General features: G+C 41.2%; 1 protein-coding gene across 6 annotated transcripts in view; it reads left to right on the top strand.

The window, feature by feature from the left end:
* LOC126636387 (multiple epidermal growth factor-like domains protein 6) overlaps positions 1 to 15010 on the top strand; it is a 192771-nt gene that overhangs the window by 94808 nt on the left and 82953 nt on the right. For all 6 annotated transcript variants that reach the window (XR_007627951.1, XM_050308503.1, XM_050308502.1 and 3 more), the window contains exon 5: positions 9020 to 9142. Coding sequence is in view for 5 of the 6 variants with exons in the window: in XM_050308503.1 (XP_050164460.1) it covers positions 9020 to 9142 (123 nt within the window). In the remaining variant the exon portion in view is untranslated. The remainder of the gene's footprint in view (positions 1 to 9019; positions 9143 to 15010) is intronic.

Below are 15010 nucleotides of genomic sequence, written 5' to 3'. Positions count from 1 at the left end.
GTGAATTGAATTATCAGAATTGGCTGTGGAGTGCTTCAGGTGTCCCTTTTCCATAGTGTTGCAGTGGAGGAAAGGACTCTCCTGGATTCGAGGCGTTTATTTCACAGGTGTAGATAAAAAGAGCCGTTCACTTTCTCAGACCGATCAGTTCTGCTCCTGAGCACAAAGGCAGAAAAAGCCGGAATAAACACTTACTTTATTCTGCACTTACAATAGGGCTTTTCTTTTGTTGTCTTTTGTGCAGCTCGGAGCTAAAGCTGTGATTTGAGTGTCCTTTACGTGAAAGTTTGGGAGCTGATTTCCAGACAAGCCGTTCCGGTAGCGCTCGGTTCCCCGTTCCTGCACCCTGCTGGCTGGAGCTCCTCGTCCTCCTCGCACTCCTGCTGTCACAAACTCCAGTGGCTGCTATATTTAGCAATAACACAGCAGAGCTTTTGAGCATCCCACGTTGCACATGGAATGCCAGCACAGAATTGGTAGAATCTGACCCATCCTTACAGGTTTTACCTGGAACAAGCATTTATTTCTGTTTGAAATGGCTCATTCACCTTCTCTCCTGGGGAGTCTGAAAGGCATCAGCAATGGACACCTCTATCTTTTTCTCTGGTTTTGTTGTTTGTGTGTTGGACTATTGCAGTGGTCCTCAGAGGACATAGCATCTTAAATCTCTTAAAAATTCAGGTTGATCAGAACACATGAGCAGCTGCCTTTTCTTCCTTGCTATTCTTTTTTAATGCCAGTGCTGTGGTATCTGATCTTGTGTTTGGTCCTGAAGATGTTGGCACTACCTAACCCATGGGTACCTTCAGGTTATTTACACTTATACATGTCACAAGCTGACACTCTCCAGCTGTCTTGGCCTGAAAACCTCTAAAAATTTTCATAGCCTTGATTTTTGTTTTTATATTTTTAAATGTGAGAGCAATTAGTTCTTATGGACCTCTGTAAAACTAAATGACTGTAAATCCTAAGCTTTTAGAAATCACCCAGAATATTTTTTTCTCTATCCATTTTAAATTCAATTCTGATGATAGCCTAATTTTTAGACCTTTAATGGAACCTGAAGGAAAGACAGAAGTTCTTGAGATACAGGAGCAAGAGAGGAAAGTTGAACATCTTGTTGGGAATAATAGAAAATACTAGGAAAGAGCAGCCTTAGTTCATGATCAGGTGGCTGATACCTTCTACTGACTTCCTCAGCCAGGAAAGCAGAAGGATGTCTGGGGTTCAAGGTGCACTTTGTGATCTCCTTTGGGCACCAGGATTTAGCTCAGCTGGACTCAACCACTGGACTTGTTTTGGGATTCAAAACATAAAAGAAATCCAGTTGCTGAGTCTTGAAGTCTCACTAATAATGACTGCTTTGGAAATGATGTCTGAAGAATGTTTACCTGCCTGCAAAGATATGTAAGGGCTTATACTGTGGAATCAAACTTTCAAAGTCTTTCCTTGTTTGTGTGTGCATAACCAACACTTGTCGGTGCTGCAAAAAGTTAGACATACCACAAAGAGATTGCATTTTTAGGGCAAAAGCACTTCTAGACCAAAGCAAGGGTTTTTAAGGATGTCACTGCAGAGTCCCAAATTCTTCCTAAGGAGGCTCCATTTTGTGGCATCGAAAGTCAAAGCAGAAAGAAACCCATCTCGGCAGAGCTCTGACGTAGGGAAGCTGCCCTACAGCCAGAGATGCTTGCTTTTATGTTTTACTCATAACCATCATAGCAGGCAAAGGCAAACACTTGTCTAATTTGATAAAATATCTTTAATTGCAGCAGCAGTACTTGAGGTTTGGGCTGGCTGCATCAGCTCTGTTTGTAATCACAGCTCCAGCCGCACTCCACAATCAGCCCCAATTGCTGCCAATTAACATCCGTTAGGCTGGTGTTGCTTTATTCAGATCTTCTGGGGTGTTCAGTTGCATTATTCATACCTTGTCTGGGAAAACATAGTTTAAAAATGAGCACTATTACAGGATTTCATTGTACTGTGATAGGTCTTTTTTCTCCACCTCTCGGTTTAGTTATTCTAGTTGGTGAAGAGAGGAAAACTTTGGGCGTGATTTAGGTCTTGCATTTCACTTTTAGGAAATAGCTGTTCCTGCTTGAAAGAGAATCTTAAAGAGGGATTAAAAGAAATCAAAGCTGGTGTTTTTTCACATACAAGTTTGGGTTTGGAAGTTGTTGTTTCAAAATGTCACCGATGTGCAGCACATTAGGAATGAAAAGAAGAACAAGAAAGAGAGAGAGTAGCCATGTGTATGGTTATGGAGAGCTGTCATAACCAGGGATAGAGATGTTAAAAGGGCTTTTAAATGCCAGGTTTCAGAACTGAGTCTACTCTGTAGTTAGCAGAGAGCAGGAGGGTGAGGGCTTGTGGTGGAAGGGGCCATCTCTGTACCCACAGCACTGGCACGAGATGAGCTATAAGTCCAGTCTAACACAGCAGCACCTTGGGCTTTAGGAGCTTATTGTTTAACTTATTTAAACTTTGAGCCTGGTTTTTTCCCCTAGAGAATTTTATTCTGACTTCAAAGGAGTTGTTCTTAACGTGAGCAAGTGCAAATGGTTGCTTAATGTGTTTGGTTTTATTTTTTCTTCAGATGATGATTTTAATAAGGAAATACGAATTCTAGCTAAGTATGTCTAACAAGGAGCTTTGTTTGCTTTTGGTTTTGCATCTAAGATTCATTAAATGGAAGTTCTTAGTGCCCCAATAAAAAAAGAAACCAAACCATGGCAGAGACCCACATCCCTGGGGAACACGGGCCATGCACACAATCGTTAGGTGACTGATGTTCTCTGCACGTAGGAATGTGACACGGGGATAAAGAGGAATGAGTGCAGCAGTAATTTCTTTAATTAAAAAAAAAGCCAAAAAAAAAATGAAAAAGGGGAGGTGATAAGCTGTGAGAGCACAGGTGCCACAGCTGCTGATGGAGACAGTGGAAGTGATGGGTGTTTTCCGGGAGGTGACGCTCAGGGAGCCTGTGCCAAACCCTCAGATAAGTTTGCTCCACTAATCAGGTGCTTGTTAATAATGGCTCAGATTTACGATACTTCATAACGGCCCAAGAAGAAATATTCATCCTGTTATTGACTTTGGGGAGGAAGAAAACCTAATAAAGCATTGAGAGTGCTTAATCAATACCCGGGCAGGGCTGCGCTGACTATCAGAATGAGCAGCTTTGTTTGCTATTCAGGCGGGTAATTTATGGTTAGTGCTGGAAGTGATGTATGTAATTTATGTTTTAGAGACAATTACTGCTCAAAGACAACTGCTGCAAAGCTTTTGCAGCAGACCAAGGGAAAGACAAATGCAGTCTTTGGGGTGTGAGTGTTGTGTCTGACAGCCTGTCCAGTATGTTTGCTCATTAGATTATATTTATGTATAACGTTGCTGTGATCTACGTGTGTGTGTGCTTGTGTGAACCACATTTTCTCGTAGCAGTGAGTGGCCTTTAAAGTTCAAATCAACTGTTTCAGGTTTCTGGATTTTTTTTTTTTTTAGACCTATGGTTTTGGTTGCGGACCATCTAAGCTGTAATTTAAAAAAAAACCCCACTGTGTAAAGCCTAAGTTAATAAAGCACCTATTCGCTGGATCTTTAGCACTTAAAAAGAATCAAATCAGATTATTTAGATCTGTAAATAAATAATTGTCAAATATGCATTGTCTTAGCAGACACTTGCCTATACCATCTCCTTATAGAAGCAAATTGTAAAATAGTTGCAGATATACATCTTTGTGTACGAGGCACTCAGATATATTAAGGTGCACATAGCAGGGCATTTAAGTTGCATGTGATAAACTATATTCAGGTTTTGATCCTAACCATTATGAGGGTTCTTTTACCTGACAGCTTTTGAGTTACGTTTTCTGAGTTAGGAATTTACATCTCTAAATTGCTATAAAAGTCAATATAAGCTGCCAGTGCCTCTTAGAGAGAGTAATCAAACTGCTCTCTTAAAGATATTTAACATTTAGATTCCTGAAATCAGACCACCTTCATCACAGTCTTCAGAAGAAAGTCCCAAGTGTTATTACTGTTATTAGTGAAATGCTGTCTTCCCACTAAATAATGAGTTCTGGTTACTTTGACCCCTAATTGAAGCTCGGTGTTTTAGCCTAATGCTTTTAAACTAATCAAAATCACCTTCCCTCTCCACGCTGGTGGGCTTTGTTCATGCGGGCTTGCCATAACAATGTGAATGATTTTGCAGATTTTATTCCACTCCAGTGATTTATTGCAAGTCCAGGGAGCTCTGGAGTCGGCGGCTCACGGGTCAGAGCGTGGGCGAGCCCCAGAGCTGGGCACCAAAAAGGCAAGTTTGCCTGTGGTTGTGCTAAATAAATAAAAGTTGTTGCTCATATGCAGCCGATAAATATAGAAACTGTGGAAAATGGGTTTGAAATACCGGGCTGCAGCTCTGAGATTCCTTTTGCTGCCTTAAAAATTAGTCTTTGTGTTAATGCATGTTGCGTAAAGTTGTTGTATGGGTAAAGTAGGAGCGCTTTAAATTCTAGGCAGGGCGTTAACTGGTGTGTTCCACAGATCCAAACATACAAACCGTTGCCAAAATTTTGTTGTTGTTTCATTCCATGGTTTTCATGCTGCAGATTTGAGCTCCTGCTCGGTGCAGGGGCTTTCTCCTTCCCCAGGTCTGGCCAGTCCTCTGGTCAGAGCAGGCTTAATCCCCCACTGGTTTTTAAAGATGCTGAATTCAGCTGCATGTGGAGACCCTGCAGAGCTGCAGCCCTCACCTATAGCTCAGTGTAGAGGACACTTCTGCCCCAATGCCAATATATATTTCTGCTTTCTAGACTGATTGTTTTGTTCATCTGCTTTCTACATCTGAGAGCTAGTGACAGTGCAGGTCACTGCTGCTAGCTTTCAAATTGGAATTGCCAGTGAAAAACACTTTGTCCAGTGTCTGCTTTTATGTGAAGTTTTCATTTATTTGTGGGAAATCTGAAATCATCTAGATTTTCATAGAAGACTTGGTGAAGGGTTGTTTTCCCCAGGGCTGAGGATGTGTGATATTTTCAGACAGGGAGTGAGAAGCATTAAACAAGTATAGAGAAGTAAGGGGTTGGGATCAGTCCTTCTCCATTTAGCACGTAGCTCCTAGGCATGGTTAATTGGGCAAAGATGGTCCATTTCATTAAAAAAAAAAAAAAAAAGGCATATTACCTTACATATCAAGTATTTGATGAGATTTTTGGAGCAAGGACATCTTTTTACGTAGTGTGGGACATGGACACATGTCAACAATCCACATTTCAACGTACTAGTGGATTTAAAATACATTGTAGACTTTTTCCCCACAGTTTGTAGACAGGTCATTAATAAAATTAATATCTAGTTAATCTAGATGAAAGGAGTTTTCAGTTATTTTTCCCTATGACTTCCCATGGCAGGATTGAAGGCTCACATCCAGTGTGTCCCATGGATAATGTTTTTGTGTTGCAACATTGGCTCTATAAATAAATGGGAAACACTGCAGTAGCAAACATCACATTTATTTCTTGTTTTGAAGTGCCTACAGCGTGTCATTACAGATGGATTGATAGGCTTGATAACATTGAACTTTTGTCAGACCTAACATGGCAGACTTGTTACATGTCAGAAATTTTCTGTCATTTTTCTCACTATTCAGAAGACAAAATATATTTGCAACCTTGAATGACATTGGATATGGAAAGCAGACAGAAATTATTTATCATTTGACAGAATTGTTTTTGTTGGGTTTATTTTTTGGTGTTTGTTTTTTGGTTTGTTGTTGTTGTTTTGGTTTTTGGTGTGTTTTTTTTTCCCCAGTGGCAAAGCTGTGATCAGATTTAAAAATCCTGACTTACTCTGTTTAAGGAATATGGAACAGCTGACTGTGGCTTGTAAGAGCTGCATGAACCATCCTCTTACAAATGTAAAACACATTCTTTATTACTTCACATTCAGCTCATTTATTTTTGTGCTTCTTGGACTGAGGCAACATCTGACCTTTTATTATGGAGTTGAAGAAAACAACTTGGTAGGGTGCAGACAATGGAGAAGGTCTTGTACAGGAGGCAGGACAGTGAAGGATGTGGGTGCTTAGAGAGCGAATCTTCATGGAATTTAACCATAAACTAGTGTAATTTATACCTATTGAGTGTATTCCTTCAAATATAAGTGCTCTGTAATAGGGATAAAGCTTTATCAAAAAGCTTATTTTGGTGTCTTAACTCAGAAATTAAAGTATAGTTTATATTACGATGATCAGCTTTAAATAAGGTATTTGTTTTAAAGAGACATGAGGATGAAAAATCAAGTTTTGTGTGTAAAACAGAAAAAACAATGGGTGCCTGGTGTAAAAAAAAAACAAAAACAAACAACAAAGAAATGGATAAAAACATTTCATCAGAGGATGAAAACAAGCATTAAGGTAGAGACAAGAAAATCCTGGATGGAGCATTAAGAAGATAGAGTTGGAAGAAGTAGAAAATGAGTTCTCAGTCATACAGCACCAATACTTTCATAGCTGGACCAGGGCATTTCATGTTGAAAAAGAAAGGAAAAGATTTCTGATTCCTAATAGACCTGCAGTCAAAGGAGAAACATTCTATATATTAGTATGCAACAGCACTGTACACTTCCAAATGGATTATAGCCTAGTGAAATCAAGAGGATAATGATTAGCTCCTCAGCTAGAAAGGTTTCCTTCCAATATTTTGGTTCAAAATATAGACACTGGTGTTAATAAATTGGGCTGTGTATCGTAGGCCACCTCATTTAGTCAATATTTTATGCCGGGAGATCAGGTGGGTTTGTGGGTGCTAAACACGGTGTGGAAGAACAAAGCAGCTCTTCCCTTTATTTTGATTAAAAAAAAAAAAAAAAAAAAAAAAGAAAAAAGAGCAAGAGACTTTATTAGTTTTCAATACTGTCGGTATAAACAGAAGTCGAAGCTGTGGAGCAGGGTTATTATGTGGCTCATTACTGTTTATTACCACGAGGCACATCAAGATGTCTGCGAGTGAGGGTGGTTGGGGGGTGAGGCGGGGGGAGTAAATCACTTGGAACGTGCCTGTTTGCCGCTCTCCTGCGCGGTGCTGGGAGCATCCTGCCTCCTTCCAGTGCTTTGAGGAATATGTCCAAAATCTGTCGCTTGTCATATGTTCTCCCCGTCTCTTGCCGAGGAGAAGCGAACAGACGCACGTCTTATTTTGGTACCATTTGTTTTTGCGTTTCGGAGTGGAGTGGAGTGGGGAGGGGGGAGTGTTTTTCTCCTGTCGGAAAAGTTTCCGTCTAATTTGCGTCCCCGTGAAATGGAGAAGGGCCTTGTTGACTTCACGCGAGTTAGGGCTGGGTTTGTTGTGTAGCTCTGAGATAAGTGAATTGTAAGTGAGTTTTACTTTATTTTCTGTGTGGCCTGTCCATGTTTTTCGGCATCACTGAGAACAAAGAAGTTTTCCTTGTGTTGGTCATTGCACAGATTCTGGAGCCGGAGAGAAGAGAGATGGTTTTAGTGAGTTCGTGCCTCTTCAGCTGCACTTTCACAAATATTTGTGTTTCACCACACACTTTTCTTTAAGCTTTTTAATTTGTGTTTCACCACAAGCTTTTTAATAGTCTGAAACCTCTTCAAAAATTTTCTTTTAGCCTGTGGCTTTTAGCCAGTATCAGAAATGAGCCAGTAAAGTGAAGCTCGAGCTCATCAAAGAACTAACAAACCTTGGTAAATCTTAGTCTTTAACATCGAAGGTTTGCAGCTGAAAGGCTTTCACCTCTCTTGCATGAATGTGAAATTCTTTTTTTTTTTGATTTGTCTTCCCAAACTAATTAAATGGGTTTTTTTAAAGCCTCCTTTCCCCATTGGGAACGTGGAGTGCTGCTAATATGAAGTAACTGCCTGTGGTTTTTACAGTCATGGTGATGCTTATCTTCTCTTGCTTAATCTTCCTCCTCCTGATTTTCATTCTCTCTAGCCCAAATGCAATGTGTGATCCCAACCAGTGCCAAAGGCCTTGTGGATGAGAGATCTGGCACCTTCAACCTCATCCTGGGCCTGATGATTTCTTTGGAATTCCATACATAGGGTACATAAGTACAGGGTTAAAAAGCATATGTCTTTGCTATTGATTTTTCACTGCCACAGGCTGCTTATTTACTTATTTCTTTTTTCCATGCTGTTCTTTAATGTTCTTCATTTATAATGGGTAAGGTTCTATTTTGCATGCAGGCAAACAGTAACTTATCAAGTGAATAAGGTGTATAGATACCAGTGCCTGACAGAAAGCAGGTTAGACAGAAAGCTTAATTGATTTAAAAGACTACACTCTTTCAGAGGTTTCTCATCTCTGCCACAGCTGCTGGAAGCAACATAATACACAAGTGAGGCTGCTGGAAGTGACTGTATAAAGGTTGTTCCTGATGTTGCTGCACAGGGGTGGAATTTGGCCAGTTGGGTAGAACCTGCAGCCAGAGCTGGCTGGACTCTGCACTCAACCTGCGCAGAAGAGGGGGAGGAAAATCCCACCCTTGCAACTCTTAGAATCATAGAATTGTTTAGGTTTAAAAGACCATTAAGACCATCAAGTCCAACCATTCCCCCAGCACTGCCAAGCCCATCACTGAAATGTGTCCCCAAGTGCCCCATCTACTAATGGTTGGGATCGATGGTCGTAGAGGTGTTTTCCAATTGTAAGGATTCCATGATACTTGTCTTTTAGATCCCGACAGGGATGATGACTCCACTACTTCACTGGGCAGCCTGAGAGCTTGGCAACCCTTACCATGAAGAGATGTTTCCTAATATCCAGTCCAAACTTCACCCTGGTGCAACTTGGTTGGTCTGGGGGGGTGGGGCACTCAGCAAGATATCCAGGAGTTGCTGCTCCTGGCGTTGCTTCACTCCTTATCTGTACATCCCAGTAACTGTCTCATTTTGTCACTTTGGAATTACACACAACTGTCCTCAAATCCCCAGGAAAAATGGCCAGTGCCCACTCCTTACTGACTGCTGTGCCCTTTCCTCTGGCAGATGTCAACGAGTGCACCGTGGAGAACGGGGGCTGTCAGGACCAGTGCTGCAACACCGTCGGCAGCTACCACTGCAAGTGTCCAGCTGGCCAGAAACTGCAGGAAGATGGAAAATCGTGTGGAGGTAATTTTTTGTGCTGTGTCTCCCTGCTGTTAAGGAATCAGAGGAGAGACACTGGAAAGGAGAAGGAAATGCTGGCTTTTATGTGGTGCCAGCTGAGGAGCGTGTGCTCCGAGTTGTGGAGAGTGCGGATCTTCTCATGCCTGGATTATGAAGATGTAACTGTAAGAACACTTCAAAGGGTTGGGGGGTTGTTTTATTTTGTTGAAAAAATGTTATCACTTAACCTGGATTGGCCGTGCCATGTTCTGATTATGGGATTTCCATCATCAATTTAAAAACTTGAGGAAAGTGTATACGTTTGATAATATTTCATCTGCCTCTAAAGCAAAATGGTTCTTATCAGAAAATACACATACATTTCACATTTCAATCACAATTCCACAGCTAGAGATTAACCGAATAAAAAAGGATTTAAAACCACATGCTATGTAAACCCATTTGTCTTTTTCCTAAGGGAAATATAAGTCTAGTTAGTGCATTATAGGGTAAAATTCGTTCTTATGCAAAAGCTTGACGTTGTGCAGAAGGAAAACATCAGAGAAGCTTGTGTTAGAACACATATTGAATTATGGTCAGACTTCTGACTGGTAAACAGAGTGGGTGTAAACAAGCCCAGCTGATGTGTTGACCTACAGTCACTACATTCTGTGCATCATCAGATGCTGCAAAAGGCAGAGGAGGTCAGGTGTAAGGTACCCAGGGTGTAATGGATTGCAGGCCAGAGCAGTTCCTTCCTCCTGAGCTCTCCCCTCACACAGGTCATGAGTGTGTGCTGCCATATGATCTTGAGAGCTCTGCTATGTGCCTGGATTCCACCCTCCACTGCATTTCATTGCTGCAGTAACTGCACCATTGGTGGTTTTTTGTATTATCTCAGGGTAGGTTTTCATGAATTGTATTATCATCTTTTCACAAGAAACTCTCTTCTCTGGCTTTTCCTGTTGCACAGTGCCAGACAAATTCCTTTCTCCCAGGATTTCCTTTTACCATTGTCCAACTCCTTTTTAAGATTTGTACAAAGCACTGTGTTTCTTGCTTGTCACGTGCTTTATCCTAACTTTATAATCGATTTGGCTGTGCTCCTTTTTTCACTAAAAGATGATAGAACTATTTTCTACGGCAACCTATCACTTGAGATCCACCTTGAGAGCGTAAACAAGCTGTAGATGATTATTTTATTTTGATTGAAGCATTTGTTATGATCCTCCATGCTTTCAGTTTGTCCTTTTGAGAGCTCAGCCCAGGAACACCATGCCTGATTCACAGATTCCTGCTACTTCACCTCAGACTGCTCCTACCTCTTTTGGGCACTGAATGGTAATGTTCCCATGAACCAGTGGACAGGTCTGTATTTTGGTGACTAGTTACTGCTTTCAAGTCTGCATAAAAGTTGTCCAAACCCCAAGTTTTTGAAAGCAGGGGTCCTACTCATTGTAATCCTAATTTTCATGGCATGCAAGAGTCCTTTTTTCTTTAAAATAGTTAATTAAATTAAAGTTCCTTCTGCACAATTCATCTATTCTTAAAATATACTTTAAATTCTAGCATTTTGACATCCTTTAAAAACTCAAACAGAGCTTAAGATACTTGATTCTTGTGCTATATTTTATCTGACCAAAAATTGCAAGAGAATATATAATTAGCTGTTTTGAAGCCACTTTTTGAAATGTTTAGGCTAAAATGGAAACACACAAACTGGAAGGGCTCAAGTCACAGGACAAAGTGAAGTAGTGGTGACACTAAATACGCCTGACCTTTTGCAGAGGTGATAATACAAGGAGCACATGGCTCTACTGACCTGCAAAAAGGCCAGCTTTGGCCAACTTCTGGCCATCAGATGTTACAGTGTGAGTAACTTAGTGGTTGATTATGACATGAGGGGAAAGCGAGCTTCCAGACAAAACTGCCTGTGCTGCTGGAAGGTCTTTCAGGACGTGCCACTGAATTGGTGTTTCATTGATGCCTCTGCGTTGCCCAGTGGAGTCATTTTGCAGATGGGAGTAAAACAGCTTCCCGTTCAGTTTAACCAGAGTTTTTGCAGGAATAAGGCTTATCGTCGTTCTGGGTTGTTCCATTCTTTCTGCCTTTACAGCATCACTGTTCTTTGTGTTGCCCCTCAGTCTACACTCCAGTGTTAAATAGATGTGCACTATTGTTCTGCTCCCATTACTCGTCTCATGGTTGGTTTTATTTCACCGGTGACTGAAATGATCGATCGGTGTACAGGGTTTTTTATAAACCAAGGTACAAATAAGGTGCATTGTTAGAAAAGCAGCATGGAAGTAGCACAGATTTTATTCAGCAAGTCATTATTAGTAGAAAGATTGATTGTGTTTTTTCAGAAACAAAATAGAGCATCCTTCTGACAAAAGGGAAAGGTGTTGTCAGAAAATAACTGTTGGGTTTTTTAAAATATTTTTTAGCCATTTATAGCTGTTTAATGCTAAGGAAGGGAATCCAACAACATAAAGAAGTATACTACTGGTTTGATCAATCATTGCTAGGGGGGATGGATGGGGGGATGGGGTTGTGAGCAATTTTTTTTGGAGACCCAAAAGCCTGATTTTGGGTCTAGAATGAGCTGAGGATGCTCAGCATCTCCAGCTTCTAGTGTGTCAGAGGTGTGTGCAAGACACAAGGCTCCATGAATATGCACAAGACAACAGAATATAATAGGTGAGATAATCTTAAAATAGTTATTGCTCTCAGCTTTGACTAAACCTTCCCTTCCTCAGGTGGTTCTGTGGCTGCTTGGAACCACGTGGGGAGGGGGATTGAGCACCACAGCCTGGGACACCCCACACTTTGGGGTCCATGCTCCTGCTGAGGGGTCTTTCCTAAATAACTGGGGGCTCTTACAGCAGGATATAACATTCAGAGTTGTGTGGTATGTAAAGCCTTACTTCAGTGAGGGATGCTTGCACCGAGAGGCAAGTTGTGGTGAGGTGAAGGCACGTGCATCTCTAGAGAAATGCCAGCCAGAGCTGTGACCTGATTAGCCTTTCAAAACTAATTATCTCCATGTTGTACTGCAGCTTTCACTCTCCAGCCTTCATGCTCAGAACTTCAGTTTGCTTCTCTGACAGAGAAATATTTTCTGGCAGTTACTGGCACAGGCATTACAGATTGTGACAGAAAGCTCCTGCTTCCCTCCCGCTCTTCATGTGTCTGATGGAAATGAGTGATGAGAAGGGATTTGGATTTAAATCACTGCACAAATAATATGACAAATTAGGATTTGACATTTACTAGTGTATGACTGTTGGCCTGACGCTGTGCCCTGTGGATCTGGACTGGTGTGTGGTGTTTCAGGGACGTTTCTGGTCAGGGTCTGTGGGTGGATTTGCTCAGAAAGGTGTCTGTAACGTGGTCTGAGGAAGGCAGTGGAAATATATGCATGTGCAATACCTCCTTGTTTGCTGAGCAGAGGTACCACTGACAACCCATGGCAGTGAGATATGCTGTGAAATGTATAGACATTTAATATTTTATTCCAATGCAAAGCAGTTCTGCTCAAGCTTTGCAAAAGGCAGAACTGGTATTTTCTGAACATAAATACCATTTTAAATGGTAATTTTAAAGCTCAGTTGTTGGCACAGGTCCAGATCTGTAAGGGATGCTGAGGTTACAGCTACAAAAGCGTGTTTTCACACATGAATAAGCTGCAGAAGTCAACTAGAAAAAAAGGTCGTGACCTTATGTTAACCTTCTTTGGCAAATTGTCATTTCTTATTTATATTATTGTGCTCTCATCTGTCAAGGCAACTGAAGGAACTTAGAGGCAAGTGAAGTTCTGTGATTAACTGTTGATGAGAAGAAGCTTCTATTTTACTGATTAGAGTGATATTGCAATCACAGCAAGCCCGTCCCAGGAGGTTTCGGTCGAACCTCGGAGCCCTGGCTGGTTCCCTGACCTTTGCCAGAGGGACTTTGGGAGCAGCTGCTTCCAGAGCCAGTGTGTGACTTTGCAGGATCACTGCTGGTTACCCCAGTAATGGGAGAGTCACCGCTGTCACTGCTGGAGCCTGATCCCAGGAGGGATGGGAACTCTCCGAACACTGTTGCCTCAGAAGAGTTAATAGCTGGGCTAAAAGGAATACTGAGAGCAAGAAAGTGTTTACTGAAGTGACCCCAGGGTTTTTAAGTTGGTAAGGTTTGAGATGTAACTTATTCTTGTCAAATTCTGGTTCTATCAAAGAGAACAAATGTTAATTCTGCATTTGTTTTCCCTGCCCAACAAATCAGTGTACAGGCTTCTGCCATGTCCTGTGGTAAAACCTGAAGGTCATAATACCATGCAGCTCTAGGGAAATGCCAATTCATTCATTTAATATTTATTAGAACAGGAGAAATTAGTCCACTGGAGGGATTCAGGAGGATTTTGCATCGTTTTATCTCTGAAAGTTGCGTTTGACTCAACAGGTAGTGTCAGCATGCTGTGACACAGAGGTAGTTGGTTCCAGGATCACTTCAACCGAAGGAGAACCAGGGAAATACATTTTACAAAAGGAAAAAATGCAACAGCTCTTGTTACAGCTGCAACAAGTAGCAAGCTGTATGAACTCAGCTCTTAGGGCAGTCAAGTGAAGGTACTTCTCCAGTAGGTGTAGCCACCCCGACTTCTTTGTCTTTCATTATTTCAAGACCTTGTCTTGAGAAAAGGAAATAAATCCAGTTGCAGGAATTTTATCACAATTACCTAATTATTTGTAACTGAATTACTGTGCCCCCCTAATGTCCTCCTCAGAGAGTTAGGGCAACAGGCAACTCCATCTCATGACCTTAACAGACCCTGCATGAACAATCTTGATAACGAAGGTGTTTCAGTATATTGGAATTTTACAGCAATTCCAAAAGGAAAAGAATGGGCAAAAGAAAAAGACTTTTGAGAGGAAAGAAGGTAAAACCTATTTCTCATTTTTTCCGGTGCTGTGCTTAGTTGCTCTCAGGTATCCTGGGAATCCAGCTTTTGGGGCTAAGTCAGAAAATTCCAAATATTTAAGTTTCAAAACATAAAAAAACTCTGTGCAGCACTGCCATCGGGTTAGGAATAAACATTTTCTTCTCCATTTGTTTGCACATCCAGAATACTGGTAGGTGTCTGATATTTTAAATGAATTCAACAAGAAGCAATATCTGTTTTTACATTTAAATATTGTTTATTTATAGTTGCTCCTACCTGTCAAATCAGTATTTTTAGTCACAAGCAAGAAGCATAATTACTGCTTTTAATTTCAGATCCCAGTTGATAATAATAATAATAATAAAAAAAGGTTCCCCTACTTCTCTTATAAAGGCAACTATATTAACTTAAACTAAGGATTAATTGTGCATTATAAGCACCATTGTGCACTCAGGCTTCTGTGGTTTCCTGGAGACTATTTGATTTAGGCAGGAGAACTGAGGGGTGTTTGTGCTCGGCCGTGGAAAAGCTCCAGGCAGAAACTACTGGAGACATTCACAGCTACGTTTACAAACTATTGGGAATATAAGTTTATTTCTACTCCTGAGTAAGATTCTTACAGAATTCGCTTTTTTTAAGCGTTTGTCTCTGGCTTTTGAGAAGAAATGAAGGCTTGAGGTGGTTCCTCTCACCTCACTTACAGTCTCCTATGCCATGTTGGAGCTGGCTGGGATCAGGCTGGGATCAATAGCTGTGTGAGGCTGTTACACTCTCCTAGGCAAATAGTGTCATCTATCTGCATTTGTCTGTTCCTGGTAGTTCTACAGCAAAAAATGTGCTCAAAATAAGTAGTAAAAATGACAGCAGATTCGTGGTAAAGGTAACACTGACTGCAGGTTTTTGGACTTTTTAAATGGATTAGCTTAGTCCTGATTCACGGCAAGCCCGAGCAGGCAGGAACCCGA

Source organism: Myiozetetes cayanensis, unplaced genomic scaffold, assembly GCF_022539395.1.
Source record: "Myiozetetes cayanensis isolate MyiCay16 unplaced genomic scaffold, myiCay2020 scf13, whole genome shotgun sequence".
NCBI classification, from domain to species: Eukaryota; Metazoa; Chordata; class Aves; order Passeriformes; family Tyrannidae; genus Myiozetetes; species Myiozetetes cayanensis.
The sequence above is the reverse complement of the archived record's forward strand: the minus strand, read 5'-3'. Positions and strand labels throughout refer to the sequence as shown.